The following is a 16,693-nucleotide window of genomic DNA, read 5'->3' on the forward strand; positions in this document are numbered from 1 at the left end:
GAAGCAAGATGAAAACAGTGCTTTTATTAAGAGAAAAATATCTACACACAACCGAGGCGGCTCAAAGAGCTTTGGGAACCCGAAAGCTAAACCTTCTGCAGGCTAAAAACTCTGCCGATTTGTTACTTATGTACTTTCCAGAGGAGCTCCATAGCCGTAGGAGGGAAAGACGCTTCAGGCAGCAGCAGACGAAGTAGCAGCTGCCACTGTCTTGTTGAGCAGCACGCGGAGAGCGTCTGCAGAGGTCACCGGAGGGCTGCACTTGAAGTCCTGGCAGACGTGCGCCACCGCTGGCTTCTCCGGTGGGCTGCTACGTGCCATCTGCGCGATGATGGCGTTGTTGCTCTCCCAGAATCCCATTTCCTCGGTGTTCCTGGGGTCTATTTGGATCACCTAGATCAACAAACAGGGTGGCCAGATCAGTAAAAACAGTAGAGACGCTACGTCGAATGTAGAATTTATGATCAACTAGTTCATCGCTCACAGTTCTATTTGGATCATATGTCGAAAATGCGGCAGCAACCATGTCACGGAATTCAGTCGATTCTTTGTTCCCCACCAGAACCACCTGCTTCCTGGACGGGACAGATAGCATGTCTGCCGCACAACACATCAACGGCAGTGCTATACCAAGTTCCCTCAGCCTCGTCTGGAAGACAGCCTACGAAACAAAAAAATGTATAACACGCATGAGCAAATCTCTTGTTCCCAGATGCTTAGCTGGAAACGTTACTTCTTGTTCGCCAATTGACATCAGAGGCTAACCTTGAGCCTCATGTTGGAACTATTTTTTATATATAATTAAATCAGTCTTGATAATAGGCTTAAATGTGTTTACATGAAACAGCACCATCTGGTGAACAATTCCCAAACAGTACCATTACTTTCTATGAAAGATCAATTCAAGATTCAGAAATCACAAGGCACTTTTTTTTTTTTTGGAAAATGGATTAAAACCCAGCCTCTACATCCAAATCGGATGTACACAGCCACAATTTGTTTTACATTAATACAAAGTGTAAACAGTTATGATATCAAAGCACACTACAGATGGATAGAGAAACATGAAATAATCACATACCAGGAGATGCTCAACATTGCATTTGTAACCATCGGATTTTGCTGCATCAAATATACTGGACAATCTGATCAAGTTGATAGCAGCTACTGAGTTACCAGAAGGCTCCGCACCATCATAATCTTCTTTAACACGCAGAAGAACAGAAGGGTCTTCTCCAGGAGTATTGAAATAGCCACCACCTTGTTTGTCCAAGAACAATTCATCCTGCATATGTCAACAATTATGGCAAAGAACAAAGCAAATTATGCAAGATATAAAATAGAAGTGGCAAACAAGTACAAATTCCTTGCCTGAATGACTTGAAGGTGAGCAGCCCACATAAGCCACTCTATCTTACCACCATACTCATAGAGATCCAGCAACCCGTTTATTAGGAAAGCATAATCATCCAAAAAACCTGGTGCTTTTGCTGGCCCATTTCGGTAACTATGATTCAGCCTGTTTGAGCTGCTATCATATAGTTTTTCCTTTATAAAACGTGCTGCCTTTTCTGCAACTCCAAGATATTCCTCTGGCTGCAAAATATCCACATACATAAGTGGTGAAAACTCAAGAAATAATTTCAGAGCGATGGGCAATGGATAAATATGATGATGCAGACCAGGTAAGGAAAAGATTTATCGCACTTAATGAGGTAGCTAAGATCTGGATATGAAGCCATATGAAGCAACAAAGAGCGCCACATGTGCAGAAAAGAATGTTCAAATACAACATTATGCTACTTTCATCGTCACCCAAGGAACAACATCATAGGCAACATTTCCATTTATTATTAAACAGATCATGTATGGGCATGCACATCCAAGAGACTGTTTGACCAAGGAAAACTGCCACAGCAAATCATGGAAAAGATTACAAGAGAACAAAGTGAATGACAAATTAATCAATCATGTGCATTACAATGAGAAGCAATATCTAGAGGGTGGAGCAGAAAACTTTACGTTGCACCCAGTAATTGGGAAACAAAATCTGGTTCCAGTTGGTTCTGATTTCAGAATTTGGGAAGCTCTTGCAAAAGCAGATATAGCTAGTCCATTCCATGAGACAATAACCTAAAATAGACTGTAGTTAGTACATTATGTGACAATAAAAAAATGGATGTGCCAGACATTTAAGCAAGAACCTTATCATCCAAATGTGGCCTTGGCCTTTTTGACCGGACATCAAACAACTTATGCCGACAATCCCCCAGGATTTGAGCATATTCATCAACAGACTTGCCACACTTTGATGCCATCAAAGAAGCTTGTTTTCTTTCTATTAGCACATTTTTACCCTTGAACTCATCGTGAGGATCACTCATCCGCGAAAGGTCGCAATTGCCAGATGATTTGACATAGTAATGATTCTTGAATAGCTCTGAATTCTCCCCAAGTGTGTCTTCAATCTGTGTGAAGAACATAATGTACCTATTTAATGAAAAGATGCATATCTCTAGATCTCAGGCACTATAATGTAAGTGTGTAAATTCAATGGAATTATTAATGTAACTACTACCAAACAGATACTATTTATTTTTTTAGGAGCTATTGTATAAAACTGAGTAGTATTTACAAAATTCGTTTCCTTCAATGCTTACATTTGGTATGGAACAAAAGAATCTTCAGGCTATAATGGTACTATAAATCAAGTGGAACTGGGACTGAAGAGTTTAATATCTATATTAGCAGGATGTGATAGCAGTAAAACTCAAATCAACTGAACATAGGGTTAAGCCTCACAAATTAGTCTAAGAAGTTTAAATCATTAAGCCCACCTTCTATGGACTGGGAAGAGGTATTTATGTAACAAAATGTTCACATGCACTAGTAAGAATAGTTCATGGATGATGGACGTACCTCCTTATTAGTCCACACATAGAAAGCTCCCTCCCTTTTTCTTGGAGCACCATCATATTCTGCACTATCAGCATCTTCTGCTGAGTAAATTTCACCTTCTTCTCCGATCATGTCTCTCCTCAAGTAATCAAGTATATCACGTGCAACTGAAGAATAATACTCATCTCCCGTGATCAGAAATGTATCTAGATATACATTAGCTATCTGTCCTTGGTCGTACAACATCTTCTCAAAATGCGGGACTAAATACAGAGAGGAGATATGTGAGGGGAATTCCACAAAGTGGTATGACGGAAAATTTAGCCTTGAACTTACCATGCCAGCACTCATCCACACTATATCTATGAAAGCCACCTCCAACGTGATCATGAACTCCACCCCTTGCCATACATTGCAATGTATGAGTTATCATCTTCATTATATTTTGGGATTCACTCACCTGTCCAGATTCCAAATGCTTCCGAAATTTATATAACATTACACAATTCTCAACAGGTCTTGGAAACTTTGGAGCAGAGCCATATCCACCGAATTTTGGATCATAACTGCCTGCTAACTGCATAGATATGAGCTGAGAATCTGTAAGCGCACATATATCTGATGAATAATGATGCTAGTAAGAAAATAATGAAAAAGTAAGTTGTGCAACCCAAGGTTTTCAGGCTCTCTATAAGCTTCATTCCATAAGCAGTGTTTTTCACAAAAAAAAAAGGTCACAACTACAACATAGTTGGCTGCTTACATATACTAATTGACCAGAACAAAATCCTTGTATGCTGATATTCAATTCTAATTCAGAAGTGTATCAATGCAATATGTCAAAAAAGAGTGTACCAGTACAGGGAAAAACAATGTTGATAGACTACTCAATAATAACATAAGAATAAAGACATACAAATATGTACCATCAGCCATCGCATGTTCAAACATAAACACCTGCAATTGAAGACCTTATATTATTTTTATCCCTATTTTTGAACCTCGTCTACATCAGGCACATTTGTAGAAGTTCAGACAACAGAGCAAAGTCCATTTTGTGACAGCACTTTTGAAAAGTTCATCTTGCTTAACCACATATGAACCTAAGATACTGATTTGATCTAACCAAGCTTCCGGAGCATACAAGTATAGGATGTTTGTATCACTAAACTGTGACGCAAATCTTACAAGGCTAGGATTCATCATCCTAAAAAAATAAATAATCTAGCTACTGCAATACTGTTACACCATTAAAGAAATCAATTTGGTCAGTCAGTTTCAAGTAGACCATGCCAGAGTTTATAAATATGATAGCGTGGATATATATGGAGTATTTCTCGAACCTTTTCAACACAATTATCCACAGAAACAACAGCCAGATCATTTGGCATATCTTGAGAGCTAGCTTTAGCAGATAATGCATCTCGCAGTTGTTTGATGACCACATTTCCTGTCTTCTCAAGCGCATCGCGTTTAGTTTCCCAGGCCTCCTTAACCTTCCTAAAGAAGGCAAGTGTAGGCGTGTCAAATTACACAGAAGCTAAGCACTTACAGTAACCAAGTCCAGAATTAGTAAACTTCAGCTGATACCTTAAAATAGTCTTGAATCCTGTTCTTCCGTACTTATCATCTGGAGGAAAGTATGTACCACCCATCAACGGTTTCAAATTAGGAGACAAAAAGACACTCAAAGGCCAACCACCACCGCCATACAGTGCTGATACATATGTCATGTACACCTAAACGATGATATACCATGATTAATAAAGAACAAAGTATAACACTTAAGGAAACAGAAACACAAGGGACCCTTTTAGTCTGAAGATACAAAATAAGAAAAAAAACAACTCAGCTTGGGACACTTAGGAAGATTACCTTGTCAACATCTGGTCGCTCTTCACGGTCCACCTGTCAAAACTAATAATCAGAAGGAAAGCAATACAGTTACATTGATTCTTTTTGAAGCATCATTACATTGCATTTACATATATTTTCACACAGTGAAGGCATGTATTATTTTTTTTCGCCAGGAGTGAAGGCATGTAAAATGATATGACTATAAAAATGCTACTGGAACACTTCAATTAATATCAGAATAGCCGTACCTTGATGCTAACAAACCCATCATTTAGAATCTTTGCGATTTCATCATTCTCAAAAGACTCCACTTCCATCACATGGCACCTTTGAAATTCAACCAAAAATAATAGTAACCAATACTGATGTTAAACATGAAGTGTAAGATGCAGAAGAGAGTCACATATCACACATAATACGAATATACATGATATTAATAAAAGCAAAAGGAGATACTAAAGGCAACTCACCAATGGCATGTGCTATAGCCAACTTCACGGGCACATCAACATTTGCCATGAAGCAAAATAAGCGGTTAGAATACAAGAAGGGAGAAAATAAATATGGAAAGGGTGAATTTGAATGAATTTTTAGCTTAGATTCCACTTGAAAACAGTTCAAGTTACAATGATTGTAACCATACTTTACCACGGCACACTATTGTATTATTATATTTGAGAGAATGCACTGTTCCTATTGTTGTTTTAGACACTTCATACTTGATAGAAAGATGGGAACGTCCTTTCTGCGAGCCTTCTCGAAAGCCTCTTCTCCCCAAGGATACCAATCGACCTGCATTAAGTAAACAAGTATGTCACTAATCTAGTTTCTTCTATAAAATTTTTAAAAAAAACAATCAAACAATTTTCTCGGTTAGCTTCTTACATGTCTAAGAATTAGATAATTTTTTTAAAAAAAAATCGCTTTATCTCCATAACCATAGGGTCATCGTCGACTACGTGATACTCAAATTAATTCGAGGAAAAGCTCCCACAAGTGGTGTGCTCAGTGATTCTCTACAAATTACAAATTACGAGATGCCTCCCAAAGCGGCGGAAGAGCCGATCAAATCCCCTCATTCTCAACTCAAAGAGAGCGCAAGGTGCTCGACAAAATCCCGCAGAGAGGAGGCGAAGACGGCGTAAACGTAAATACGTAATCCGCCCCCGCGGAGACTCACTCAACTCACCGGGTTGTACGCGTGCTGCAGCAGGTAGGGGCTGTGCTCGGCGGCGAGGCGGTTCGGGCTCCGCCCCACGCCGTGCCGCTCCCCTGACGACGAGGAGGAGGACGCGCCGCCCGACGACGACATGGCGGCGGAGGAGGCGGCGGCGAGGCGGCGGCGGCGGTGGTGGCGGCGGAGGAGGCGAAGCGTGGAGAGCATAGGAGGAGGAGGGCGGCGGCGACGAAGCGGTTGGGGAAGGTTGGAGAAGAGGAGGGCGAAAGCGGCGGAGGCCGCCATGTGGCCTCGGCTTCTGGACGACACCTGCCTGCCTCCGCTGCACCCGCGTCCACGCACGCACGCCCAGGTCGTTGTGACGCTGGCTCTCACTGCCTGCTGGGTCCCACTCCCAGGAGAAAGGAAAGGATAACATTGTTAAGACTAATAAAATTTTAAAAAGAATATAGTAATTTTTTCAATATAAAATCAAATATATTCAATGTTATAGAAAAATATTTACAAATAGGTTCTCGCTTAAAAATATTTAGTGACTGAGGATCTATTTGTAAATATGTTTTTACAGATAGGTCTCCTTTTTTTACAAATGGATCCTTGGTGCTAATGTTCATATTAGCGACTTAGCTTTCACCGGCAGACGAGGGAGATGGCGCCAATGTTATTGGCATTGTCATGTTAGACCATGGCGCCACGAAAAAGGTTCATTCCGAAAATAAACTTTTCTAAAGATCTATTTGTAGAATTATTTTTTTTAAAAGCACTGAAAGTTGAAAAATCCAGCTCCAATCTCTCACTGCTAAAAACTAACCGACCAATGTCTGATTTAATTATTAGTTGATAATAAAAAAATATAATAATATAGGAAAGTTGTAATGCTAGATTTAACAAGATGCTTGTATTGATAGCTAATTATTTTTTTTAGTGGTAGGCGACATAACATCGACAGCGGGGTATCTGTAGTGACTTCGTCGAACCGAAGATATATCGAGCCCTTATTTCAAAATAGTACCCATAGGTGTGTGTATGTGTTTATATGGTGAGTGTACACACGTTGTAAGCGTCCGTCCATGATGACTTCATTAAACTCAAGATATGTCGGCCCTTATTTCGAAGATACTAATAAAGGTAGGGTGTGTAAGTTTATTGAGCCCTTATTTCGAAGATACTTATAAAGGTAGGGTGTGTAAGTTTATTGAGGCGAGTATGCGTGCGTTACGAGCATATGCGTTTATACCGTGTTTTTTTAAAAAATAATTAGAATATTTAAAGAGAAAGTGGTGGTTAATGAAGCTTAAACATGCCGCCGTGTCGATGCATTCGCTCGTGCATCTTCAAGCGGCCCTCGAAGCGCCACAAAGCCCACGTAGAAATGGAGAATTACCAAAATGCCCCCTTCGTCTTCCATCTCTCGATTCTCTCTCACACCTTCCTCCTCCTCCATCTCCCTCTCCGTTTGACTCTCCCTGATCCGCGGAGCTCTCGAGCGCCCGCCGCCGGCGAGCGGGGTGCAGCGCCGCGCGGGCGACCTCCTCCTTCCACCTGCCTCCATCATCGCTGCTTGAATCGATCCGAAGGTATTCGTTCTTCTCCCGTACTCCATCGTCTACCACTTCCGGGCCAGTTTTGAGTAGATAGATACTTTGTACTAGATTGGTAATCCGTTCGGATTTGGAACTATCCATTTTCTTCCGGATTCCTTCGATGCGTGGTCGGATGGAAATTGAGTCCACAAGGGGCAGTTTCATTTCAAAACAAGAGGAATTCGGGGTTCAGTTCAATCTCCGCGACACTAGTTTGGCCCCTGGTAGTGGTAGGCGACAGTGTAAGATGATAGTATCCGTTTATGGGGATTTAGGGAACTATTATCAAATATCGTTCCTAGTGTTTTTGTGTGAGACTGTCGCACTGTATCTCTCTCTCCATTCGTTACATCTACTGATGCAAAGTTAAATAGGAGTATAATTGTGATGCAAGTCTGCAATCCTGAAATTTTGATCCCTCTGTTTGTGATGCTTGATACAGCATTGTAAATGGCTGCTGGGAGGGGCATCAGTCAGCTTTTGAAGAAAGCATTTCGTCCATCTGTAAGTACTGTGAGAACTTCGGTTCCCCCCTATTCTTGTACATGGTTCTTTTGCTAAAAATTATAAATTTATTCCACGTCCTTTCTACTACTGCCTCTGTTTTAGATTTCAAGTTTGATCAAGTTTGTAGACATATATACTAATATTACAATATCAAATTAGTTTTATTAAGTCTATAATTGAATATTTTTCATAATATATTTGTCTTGTGTTGAATATCTTACTACTTTTTTCCTACAAACTTGGTCAAACTTAAAGCAATAATCAAAATGACTTATAATCTGAAACGGAGGAAGTATTGTATTTGTGTTATTATCAATCAAAGAATCTCCATCCTACTCGTCCAGACATTTGGATTACTGTTATCTTGGTAGTTCTAGATTTTTCCTTGTAGGTACTTTGTTTGGAGTAAAGCAGCTGCCTTCTGTTTTAGCCTAGTTGTGTTGTATAGACTATAATGTGGGCTCACCAGGGGATGAGAAAGTTGGTGTCATGATGGCAGATAAGGGCAGCAGGCCAGCAGGGTTAGGGATACTGTGTAGTTTTAAGGGTGCGTTCGGGTTTCAGGGATGGGAATTAATCCCTCCCGCACGGAAAACGGAGCGATCCATTAGTGTGTGATTAATTAAGTATTAGCTTTTTTTTTCAAAAATGGATTAATTTGATTTTTTTAAGCAACTTTCATATAGAAACTTTTTGCAAAAAACGCACCGTTTAGCAGTTTGAAAAGCGTGCGGCGGAAAACGAGGGAGAGGGGTTGGGAAAAGGGGCATCCGAACACACCCTTAAACAGTCAGGCAAAAGGGCAATGCTTCTCCAATCGGTAGAAGAAAGGGAAAAAACCCCACAACAGCTGGAGTTATCCCCGTGCTTGGAAGTAAAACAAGGAAATGAAATAGTGATAGAAAACAAAAAGGGGTCAACTGTCAGGCTCTAACTTAACAAGAAACTCCTAATTTATCTCCTACAACTCTTTTATACCATTTGCTTTGCTTTGTGTCGGTTCCTCTAATAGGAATCCACAACACCTAAATGCAATTGTTGAATGAATGGCTGACTCATTAATACTGCGGCAACTGAACAATAATGGTTTAACTTAATTGACTATTTATTTAAGTTAATTCGCTATTGTTATTTGAAACCATAAACTTTGCAGAGCTCATCTCCGCTCTCTTCATCCTGGATAAATCATGAAGAGTCCTCTGGCTTCACTGGATTGAGAGCATTGGCTATTCTGGGAGTTGGTGCTTCTGGCCTTTTAAGTTTTGCTACAATTGCATCTGCTGATGAAGCGGAGCATGGGTTGGAAGCCCCACACTATCCCTGGCCACATGCTGGCATCCTTAGCTCATATGATCATGCATCGTAAGTTTATCGAATAGACTTATTTTTGTTAAATAGCTTGTTCTGACTAGAGACTACTTGACTTCATTTCAAGAAGCAATCGTGCATCTAATATATAATGATTAACTAGAAAAACATACTCCCCCCATCATGTGGTACAACATAAAAGAAACATCAGTGTACTATGCTGTTTGTTATTTTAGAGATAAGCAAATGTTGCAGTGTCAATGTTACTGTTATATGCCCATGCTGCTGAGGTAGTCTTTTGAGCTGTTCTTTTTTCATATTTTTATCTTTTCTTTCACCTCTTTATTTATTTATTTTAAAAACATATGAGCAGAATAAGGCGTGGCCATCAAGTTTATACACAAGTGTGTGCCTCTTGTCACTCAATGTCCTTGATTTCATACCGAGATTTGGTTGGTGTGGCCTATACAGAAGAGGAAACAAAAGCAATGGCTGCTGAGATTGAAGTGGTTGACGGTCCTAATGATGAAGGTGAAATGTTCACACGTCCAGGTAAGCTGAGCGACCGTTTCCCACAACCCTACGCAAATGAGCAAGCAGCTCGATTTTCAAATGGCGGGGCATACCCCCCGGATCTCAGTCTAATCACAAAGGTGAGACTCACAAATTGCTGTCAGTCACATGTGGTGCAATTTCTCATCTCTAGATTGTATCTAACTCTTTGTTTTTTACATATTTTCAGGCCAGGCACAATGGCCAGAACTATGTTTTTGCTCTTCTCACTGGTTATCGTGATCCACCTGCTGGTGTTTCGGTAACCCTCTCTCATACATATTGTTTTGTTATTTTAGTGTTGGTCGCTACTTGTAGGTTTCACATATGATTCTCTGAGTATCTGATTTGTTAGATTTGTAGGGAGTGGAGATAATTTGGTGTGTGCTCTATGGTTTTGTAACAGTTTATATCAATGGATGCATTGGGCAGACCATGCCACACATTTTTTACTGGACTACGAGTCCTTGACAATGCAATATGTGCATTCATTGCTTAAGCTACATCTCTATCCATCATGCACTATCTTTTTTCATGGTGATGAATACGGTGTTTCCTGTTCTAGTTTAGCGTTCATGTTTTTCAAGGTTTCTGTCCTTTCTTGAATTAATGCAACATGTTATACTTTTTTCTTTGTTGGTGCTGTTGAAAATTCCCTCTAGGCATAGTTACCGGCTTTCCAGATCCTTTCAGAGCTTTGTTTTTCCTTTTAGTTCTTTCTCTTTTACTCCCTCTATTACAAAATATAAGGCACAACTACTTTTCTTAGATGTTTCATAATATAAGGCGTGCATGCATGCATGCAATTAACTAGCACCTCTTCTCCACTAAATTATTATTATTTTAACTCTTTAATTATTAAAATCTCTAATTCTATTGGGTGTATGCATTATATTTATTAGGATGATTCAAACAATGAGGTGATAATAATTGTTTCTTGGTCTTTGGGTTAAGGGTGATTATGCCTTATATTTTGGAATGGATGGAGTATAAGGTTAGTTGGAATGACGAACACCGCATAGATAGGCATTATACCAGCATGTAATATACAAAATACCCTTTCTTAATTGGTTATGTACTGTGTGTGCAAAAACTTGTGTTCTTGGTTTGTTTTTTTTGAACAACGTTTTCACCAATTTTGTTCTACTCCGCTTGAAATTTTGGTCAGTAATACATGGAATCTTGGAGTGTATTGTGCCACTTTCTGGTCAGGAAACCTGGATTATTTCATAGAACTTGAAAGGATCTAGCAGCTTGCAAATAGTACTGTTGAATATTCTAATACTGAATTAAGGATTTACCAGCTTGCAAACATTTCCAGTGAAACACATTTTTCGCTCTTGGTTGAGATTGCCTGCTAAAGTGCTTCTGTTATTGTTACTCCTCCTAGTGCACTCCCTAAATTTGCTTTTGCAGTGTCCTAACCTTCTGGCGTTGATTTGAAATTTAGATTCGTGAAGGCTTGCATTACAATCCCTACTTCCCTGGTGGTGCCATAGCCATGCCCAAGATGCTTATTGATGGAGCAGTCGAGTATGAAGATGGCACTCCAGCTACAGAAGCCCAGGTAGCTCCTGTTTTTGAGTTGTCTGCACTCTGCACCGTTTAGTTAAGCTGTGGTTTATCACTGAAGTATTAGACTATTTTCATATGTAAATTGTAGATGGGAAAAGATGTTGTCTCGTTCTTGTCATGGGCGGCGGAGCCTGAGATGGAAGAGAGAAAACTGGTAACCCTCTTGGAACCTCCCTGTAGAATTGTCCTCTATTTCTACTGTTAATTGTCTAATTTCTTCATACTGGAATTGTGCTAGATGGGAGTGAAATGGATTTTTCTACTCTCCCTCGCACTTCTGCAAGCTGCATATTACCGGCGCATGAAGTGGTCCGTCTACAAGTCGCGCAAGCTGGTCCTTGATGTGGTTAATTGAGGACTAGTTCTTCATTTTCTTCAAAGCATCGGCTGATAATTTGAAGTATTGGAATAATGCGTACATGAATCATGATGTACATTTTGCCGTTGGCATGGTTAACATGCACAATACTCTTTTCCTTTGTTACATTTACTCCCAGCTGTGCTGGGCATTATTTTAAAATTTTGGCCTGTCAAATGTACCAGCAAGCATCTAACAGTATAGTCAAATAGATCTCATAAGCATATTTATACTCCGAACCAGTGTAATGTTAATTTTAGTCATCAGTATGAGATGATGGAGAAAAAAAATGAAGTGTCACTAACACTACTGTATTTCTGCCTCCCTGCTCCATTTTGTTGTTATGGATCATTTGATTGGCAATTTGTGGATGCATGGGAAGAGGATCCTCTTATTTATTTTTCTCTGACTTTGAGTCACTAACATATGAATTCACTGGGTAGAGGGCCTATATGTCAGTAGCCCACATCGTGTTAGAGAAAAGTAAGTTTGATGATCTCACTCCGTATGCATGTTGCATGCTGATGAAAAAGAACCAAACTTTAATCATCTTGTGGTCAGATTAAATTGCACATCCAAACACAATTTTACTTACACACATCGTTCTTGCCAATTTGCCATGCATGGCTACAAATATCAGGCATGCATGCAAATTTAATTCTGCCAACCTCCCTGTCGATTACGAAGTTCAGGACGTGAAGAGCTGGCTACCGAGCGTGACAATGGCGGTGCCGTCGCCCATGACGGTGGTGAGGCTCATCTCCTTCTCCAGAATCCGGTCGAGCTCCGCCGCGATCAGCCGCATCTTCGGCCGCCGTCTCGCCGACGTGCTGACGCACTGCAACGTCAGCCCGACCAGCTCCTTCATCCCCTCCGACGTGAAGCTGCCTCCCAACCTTGGATCCGTCACCTCGTTGTTCGAACTGAAATGTGACTCCATCTGACAAAATTTCACAAGAAAAAAATGAATCTCTGTTTCTGGATGAAATTTACTTGGAAGATTGTACATTAATTAATATTTGGATGAATCATACTGAATAAATGAATTGCTAAAAGAAATGCTGAATATATGCATTACCCAATGAACCAGAGGTTCTCTTGGTTCTGAAGAAATCAGGCTCGCTGCTTCTTTGCCAGTGATGAGCTCCAAAAGAAAAACCCCAAAGCTGTACACGTCGCTGCTTTCAGAAAGCTGCGCCAAGGAATGCACCCTGAGAGAAAAAAATAGCCCATCAAAATATAAATGATGGTAAGACAAAAATATTGGTGAATTACAGAAAGCAGTGCTAACATTTTTACAGCTCTGCACAATGTAGTTGCAGCTCATACTTCTGATAATTTCAGAGGCAAAAGTTCAGTTAAAACGGCACAATGTTCAGGCTTACTCTGGGTCTTGGTAGATGCTGCTGCAAGACGACGACGGATGATGCGACGGCGCGGCGCCGTCGAATCCTCTGAGCAGCCTGTCGATTCCGGCGTCAGCCACCTTCGCGATGAAGTTCTCATCGACCAAAACATTGCTCGTCTTGAAGCCCTTGTGGATCAAAGGAGGCACGAGGCTGTGCAGATGATTCAGACCTGAAAATTTTCATAGTTTCAGACACTGTGTTGTACACTTTGGTTTGATGAGGAAACACTGCACATGAAAATTGAAATGTTTTGTCACCTTTGGCCGCTCCAATTGCTATTGAGAGCCTCTGCTTGAACTCTAGTCTTGTCATTGACTCTTTGCCGGTGTTTGCTAAACAGTGTAAGATCATTATTGTTTGAAACAAATTTCAAGCAAATTGGGCTTCGAATTTGACAGGAATCATCAACTTTGTTATATTACCGTACAGATGGCCACAGACACTGCCATTGGGCAGGTACTCGAACACCAGCATTTGTAGACCTCCTTCTTGGCAGTAGCCGATGAGAGTGACAACGTTTCTATGCCAGATTTCTGATAGCCGCTTGACCTGAAATTCAGAGCGAATTCATTTTTCTTTGTCAAAAAATGAGAGTGAATTCACTCGGTTACAAATTTTTACAATTATCATACAATCAGAGAGGCTATTTCTAAGAATAATAAAGAAAAGTTACAGAGGCATTCACTGGCTTGTCTGTGATCAACAACTCAATGCAACTAATAAAATGGAATGTGACACTGACAAGTGACAACAATTAAGGAGCAATTTTCAGGAACAAGTGTACTGATTACCAACTGAAAATGTCAATGAGATTATGACTCATATGACGCAATGCAGTGATGACGTGACGTCAGCACAAGTATATGATTTTTGATGAGGCAGAGTTTGCGTGTACCTCGTCGACGAAGTCCTGGCGCGGCGAGGCGACGCGGCGCTTGACGGCGACGACGGTGCCGTCGAGCAGGAGGCCCTTGTAGACCGGGCCGAAGCTGCCGGCGCCGACGAGGTTGGCGTCGCTGAAGTTCTTGGTGGCGTGCGCGAGCTCCTCCAGCGAGAATTGCCTCGCCCCCTGGTACTCCGGCGCCGACAACGTCCGCCCACACCTGCCCCACTCCACTGCCCAATCATCACCAAGCTAATAATCAGCTACAGATCGATCGATGCTGCTGCGAATAATTAAATTTGGAGACCAAACTCGATGTGATCAAGTTGTGATTATTGCTATATATGGACGTATACCTAGTGTAGGAGGGGTCTCCGACGAGCCGGTGTCGGAGTTCCGGCGGCTACGACGCGCCACGCGCCACCACCACGCCGCGGCCACGGCGGCGGCCACCAGCAGCGTGGCGACGGCGGCGGCAATGCCGGCTACCACCGCGGTTGGCAATGCCATGATCCGGGCGACCGGGGCATCGACCACCCTCGATGATACGATCAAGAACCGCTATAGCTTCGGCATTCATCAATGCAGAAGCGAACTTTGCTTACCTCTGCCAATGAAGAAGACGACTGATGATGACGACGAGCGCCAGCAGCAGCAGCAGCAATGTCGTAGGATTCTTAGCTAGGTAGCAGCTAGCTAGCTGAGCTCGTCGTCGCGAGCCTGCAGAATTGGCCGGCGAGGCTGGCTGTGCTCTTTAAAGAATCCGTCAACCACCATGAACGAGCAGCAGCAGCAGCAGCAGCAGCGCAGGTGGGTGTATGAATGAATGCAAAGCCCCCCCAACCCCACATGGCAATTGGGCGCCTTCTTGCGCCATGCCCCCCCATGTGTCCATGAGTCTGCAAATCACCACGGCCACAACGGTAAAATCAAATCAATTGGTAAGTAAGTTTCTGCATTTGCCTGAAGATTTACTTAAACCAAATGCAAGTGTTAGTGTGCCAGTTCTCCAAGGTAGCTTAGGATGGACTGAATTCCATGCAAATTTTGCATGAAAAAGTTCAGAGCTTACCGAAATGTGTCAAAATGGCAGGAGAGCATCGGACAGGTAGGACCTAGTGGGGGTGTCCTGGGCTAGCTGTTAAGCAGGGGACCACTAGGTTTCCTTTGACTGACTGTGATAGGCTGGAAAGCCGGGCAGTATGATGCACTTGTCATCTTGTGTACAGGAGTGCGTGCCATCCTCACCAATGCATGGCATGGCTACCTGCATCAGAAAGGGAGGAGAAGCATTCTCTTTTCGGCCTCCTCAAAGTTTCCTGTCACCAGAAAGTGAAAACCTGTCTCCAGTCTCCCTGTTAGAGAAGAAAAATAAATAACAACAGAGAGAGATTTTCTTGGAGGATGAAAGACTGAAGACTGAAGAATACAATCTTGGAACTTGGGAGCTTTGAAGGTTGAAATTTGCAGCAGCTGCTGCTGCTTCTCTGATTTTTTTTTTTTACTTCTGTAAATAATGATTGTGGTTCAGTTTCTAGTTTTCAGAATAATTGTCTGTCTGTACATATCATGTTTTGGATATGGCCTATGCATGCTCGAGGTTAGTTCAGTTTCATTTTATGCTGGCAAGTGGTAGCAAGTTGTTATTCCCAAATATTTATCCTCGCTTAAACTACTGCAATTTGGTCATGTCATAACAAGAAACAAGTATGTTCAGTTGATCGATCTGGTTAGAAAACTATATGCATGAAAACGTTTGATACAAAGGCACATGCTGACCTCAATCAAAGAGGTCTCGAGAAAAACTGATGTAACCAATACGACATCAAAAACATTGGGTTCATTTAGGGTCTTAAAGAATTGAGCAGGCATAATGTGGTGGCTACCACTGGGAAATAAAGATTGAAGATCATGTCTAAAATGAGGACGACCTTTACAGGCATTTCAGATGGGATTTGGTAGGTTTGAAACTACAGAGTTCTATATTCGACCAAAAGTATTTCCATCGAATTGAACTCTGAACAGTTCATGCTAATCTTGATAGGTCAGAATTTGGTCACTTTTTTTCTGCAGCAAATTCTCGTGCTGTTTCGAGTTCAGATTTTTTCAGAAAGCATTTTATTTTCAGAGTACATTAAAGCAAGACTTACCTAACAGACACTTGCTACGTTTAGTTGATGGAAGAATCTAAATGATTTAGGCGACAATGTGCAATACAACTCTTTGCAGGCTAGCAGAATGCAAGTTGTTTTATATTTTAAACCAATGCGAGTTGTAACAAGTAATAGGGGGTCCAGTCAGATACTCCCTGAGATCCAAATCTGAATCCAATATATTATCAGATTTGCTCGCTCGTACGTACACATTACAGATAGAAAATTGCAGGACATCTGAACATTTGTTTAGTTCCAAATCTATCTATAGTAAATTAAGATTTCATTCTGCAGGCGTACGTTTATCTGAATGCAATTACAAAATAATGCAGTTACCTGGATCATCAGACTGACTAATTCTCAGAGTTGATTTACACATACCTCATTAATTTCGGTTCTTCCACTGTCGACTGAAGTAAAAACTGCAAATCAA

The 16,693-nt window shown here is 41.3% G+C and overlaps 3 protein-coding genes across 6 annotated transcripts; 1 reads left to right on the top strand and 2 right to left on the bottom strand.

Annotated features, from left to right (window-relative positions):
- LOC4326794 (uncharacterized) lies at nt 1–6,262 on the bottom strand. Of its 4 annotated transcripts, none has more exons than XM_015761935.3 (15): nt 5,945–6,262; nt 5,475–5,547; nt 5,226–5,247; nt 5,004–5,082; nt 4,774–4,806; nt 4,489–4,637; nt 4,242–4,398; nt 3,235–3,475; nt 2,920–3,161; nt 2,205–2,468; nt 2,023–2,133; nt 1,372–1,596; nt 1,082–1,285; nt 485–661; nt 1–393 (listed from the first exon to the last, which is right to left on the bottom strand). In XM_015761935.3, the coding sequence occupies exons 1-15, from the start codon at nt 6,215–6,217 to the stop codon at nt 175–177; spliced, it is 2,469 nt and encodes an 822-aa protein (XP_015617421.1). In that variant the 5' UTR covers nt 6,218–6,262; the 3' UTR covers nt 1–174. The 4 variants fall into 4 exon arrangements, with proteins under 4 accessions (XP_015617421.1, XP_025878243.1, XP_066162862.1 ...); XM_026022458.2 differs by having other exon boundaries at nt 3,235–3,490; XM_066306765.1 differs by having other exon boundaries at nt 4,774–4,815; nt 5,945–6,145.
- A 1,094-nt stretch (nt 6,263–7,356) lies between these two features.
- Nucleotides 7,357–12,129, top strand: LOC4326795 (cytochrome c1-2, heme protein, mitochondrial). The gene is made up of 8 exons (XM_015763988.2): nt 7,357–7,509; nt 7,958–8,019; nt 9,176–9,384; nt 9,704–9,983; nt 10,073–10,144; nt 11,333–11,449; nt 11,546–11,611; nt 11,696–12,129. Exons 2-8 carry the CDS (start codon nt 7,966–7,968, stop codon nt 11,810–11,812), a joined length of 915 nt encoding a protein of 304 aa, XP_015619474.1. The 5' UTR covers nt 7,357–7,509; nt 7,958–7,965; the 3' UTR covers nt 11,813–12,129.
- Nucleotides 12,130–12,334: 205 nt separating this feature from the next.
- LOC4326796 (probable leucine-rich repeat receptor-like protein kinase At5g49770) lies at nt 12,335–15,006 on the bottom strand. Its single transcript, XM_026022460.2, has 7 exons — nt 14,464–15,006; nt 14,120–14,340; nt 13,647–13,773; nt 13,482–13,556; nt 13,201–13,393; nt 12,894–13,026; nt 12,335–12,755 (listed from the first exon to the last, which is right to left on the bottom strand). Exons 1-7 carry the CDS (start codon nt 14,615–14,617, stop codon nt 12,504–12,506), a joined length of 1,155 nt encoding a protein of 384 aa, XP_025878245.1. The 5' UTR covers nt 14,618–15,006; the 3' UTR covers nt 12,335–12,503.
- Between the last annotated feature and the right edge of the window lie 1,687 nt (nt 15,007–16,693).

Source organism: Oryza sativa, chromosome 1 (genome assembly GCF_034140825.1).
Source record: "Oryza sativa Japonica Group chromosome 1, ASM3414082v1".
NCBI classification, from domain to species: domain Eukaryota; kingdom Viridiplantae; phylum Streptophyta; class Magnoliopsida; order Poales; family Poaceae; genus Oryza; species Oryza sativa.

Coding starts and splice junctions, on each gene's coding strand:
- LOC4326794 (XM_026022458.2), bottom strand. CDS start 6,217: ATGGCGGCCTCCGCCGCTTTCGCCCTCCTCTTCTCCAACCTTCCCCAA. Junction 5,248..5,474: donor CGTTCCCATCTTTCTATCAA/GTATGAAGTGTC, acceptor GTGCCCGTGAAG/TTGGCTATAGCACATGCCAT. Junction 4,399..4,488: donor GGATTCAAGACTATTTTAAG/GTATCAGCTGAA, acceptor TGCCTTCTTTAG/GAAGGTTAAGGAGGCCTGGG.
- LOC4326795 (XM_015763988.2), top strand. CDS start 7,966: ATGGCTGCTGGGAGGGGCATCAGTCAGCTTTTGAAGAAAGCATTTCGT. Junction 10,145..11,332: donor ATCCACCTGCTGGTGTTTCG/GTAACCCTCTCT, acceptor TTTGAAATTTAG/ATTCGTGAAGGCTTGCATTA. Junction 11,612..11,695: donor AGATGGAAGAGAGAAAACTG/GTAACCCTCTTG, acceptor GAATTGTGCTAG/ATGGGAGTGAAATGGATTTT.
- LOC4326796 (XM_026022460.2), bottom strand. CDS start 14,617: ATGGCATTGCCAACCGCGGTGGTAGCCGGCATTGCCGCCGCCGTCGCC. Junction 13,774..14,119: donor GCCAGGACTTCGTCGACGAG/GTACACGCAAAC, acceptor TCTGAATTTCAG/GTCAAGCGGCTATCAGAAAT. Junction 13,557..13,646: donor TGTCTGTGGCCATCTGTACG/GTAATATAACAA, acceptor TACACTGTTTAG/CAAACACCGGCAAAGAGTCA.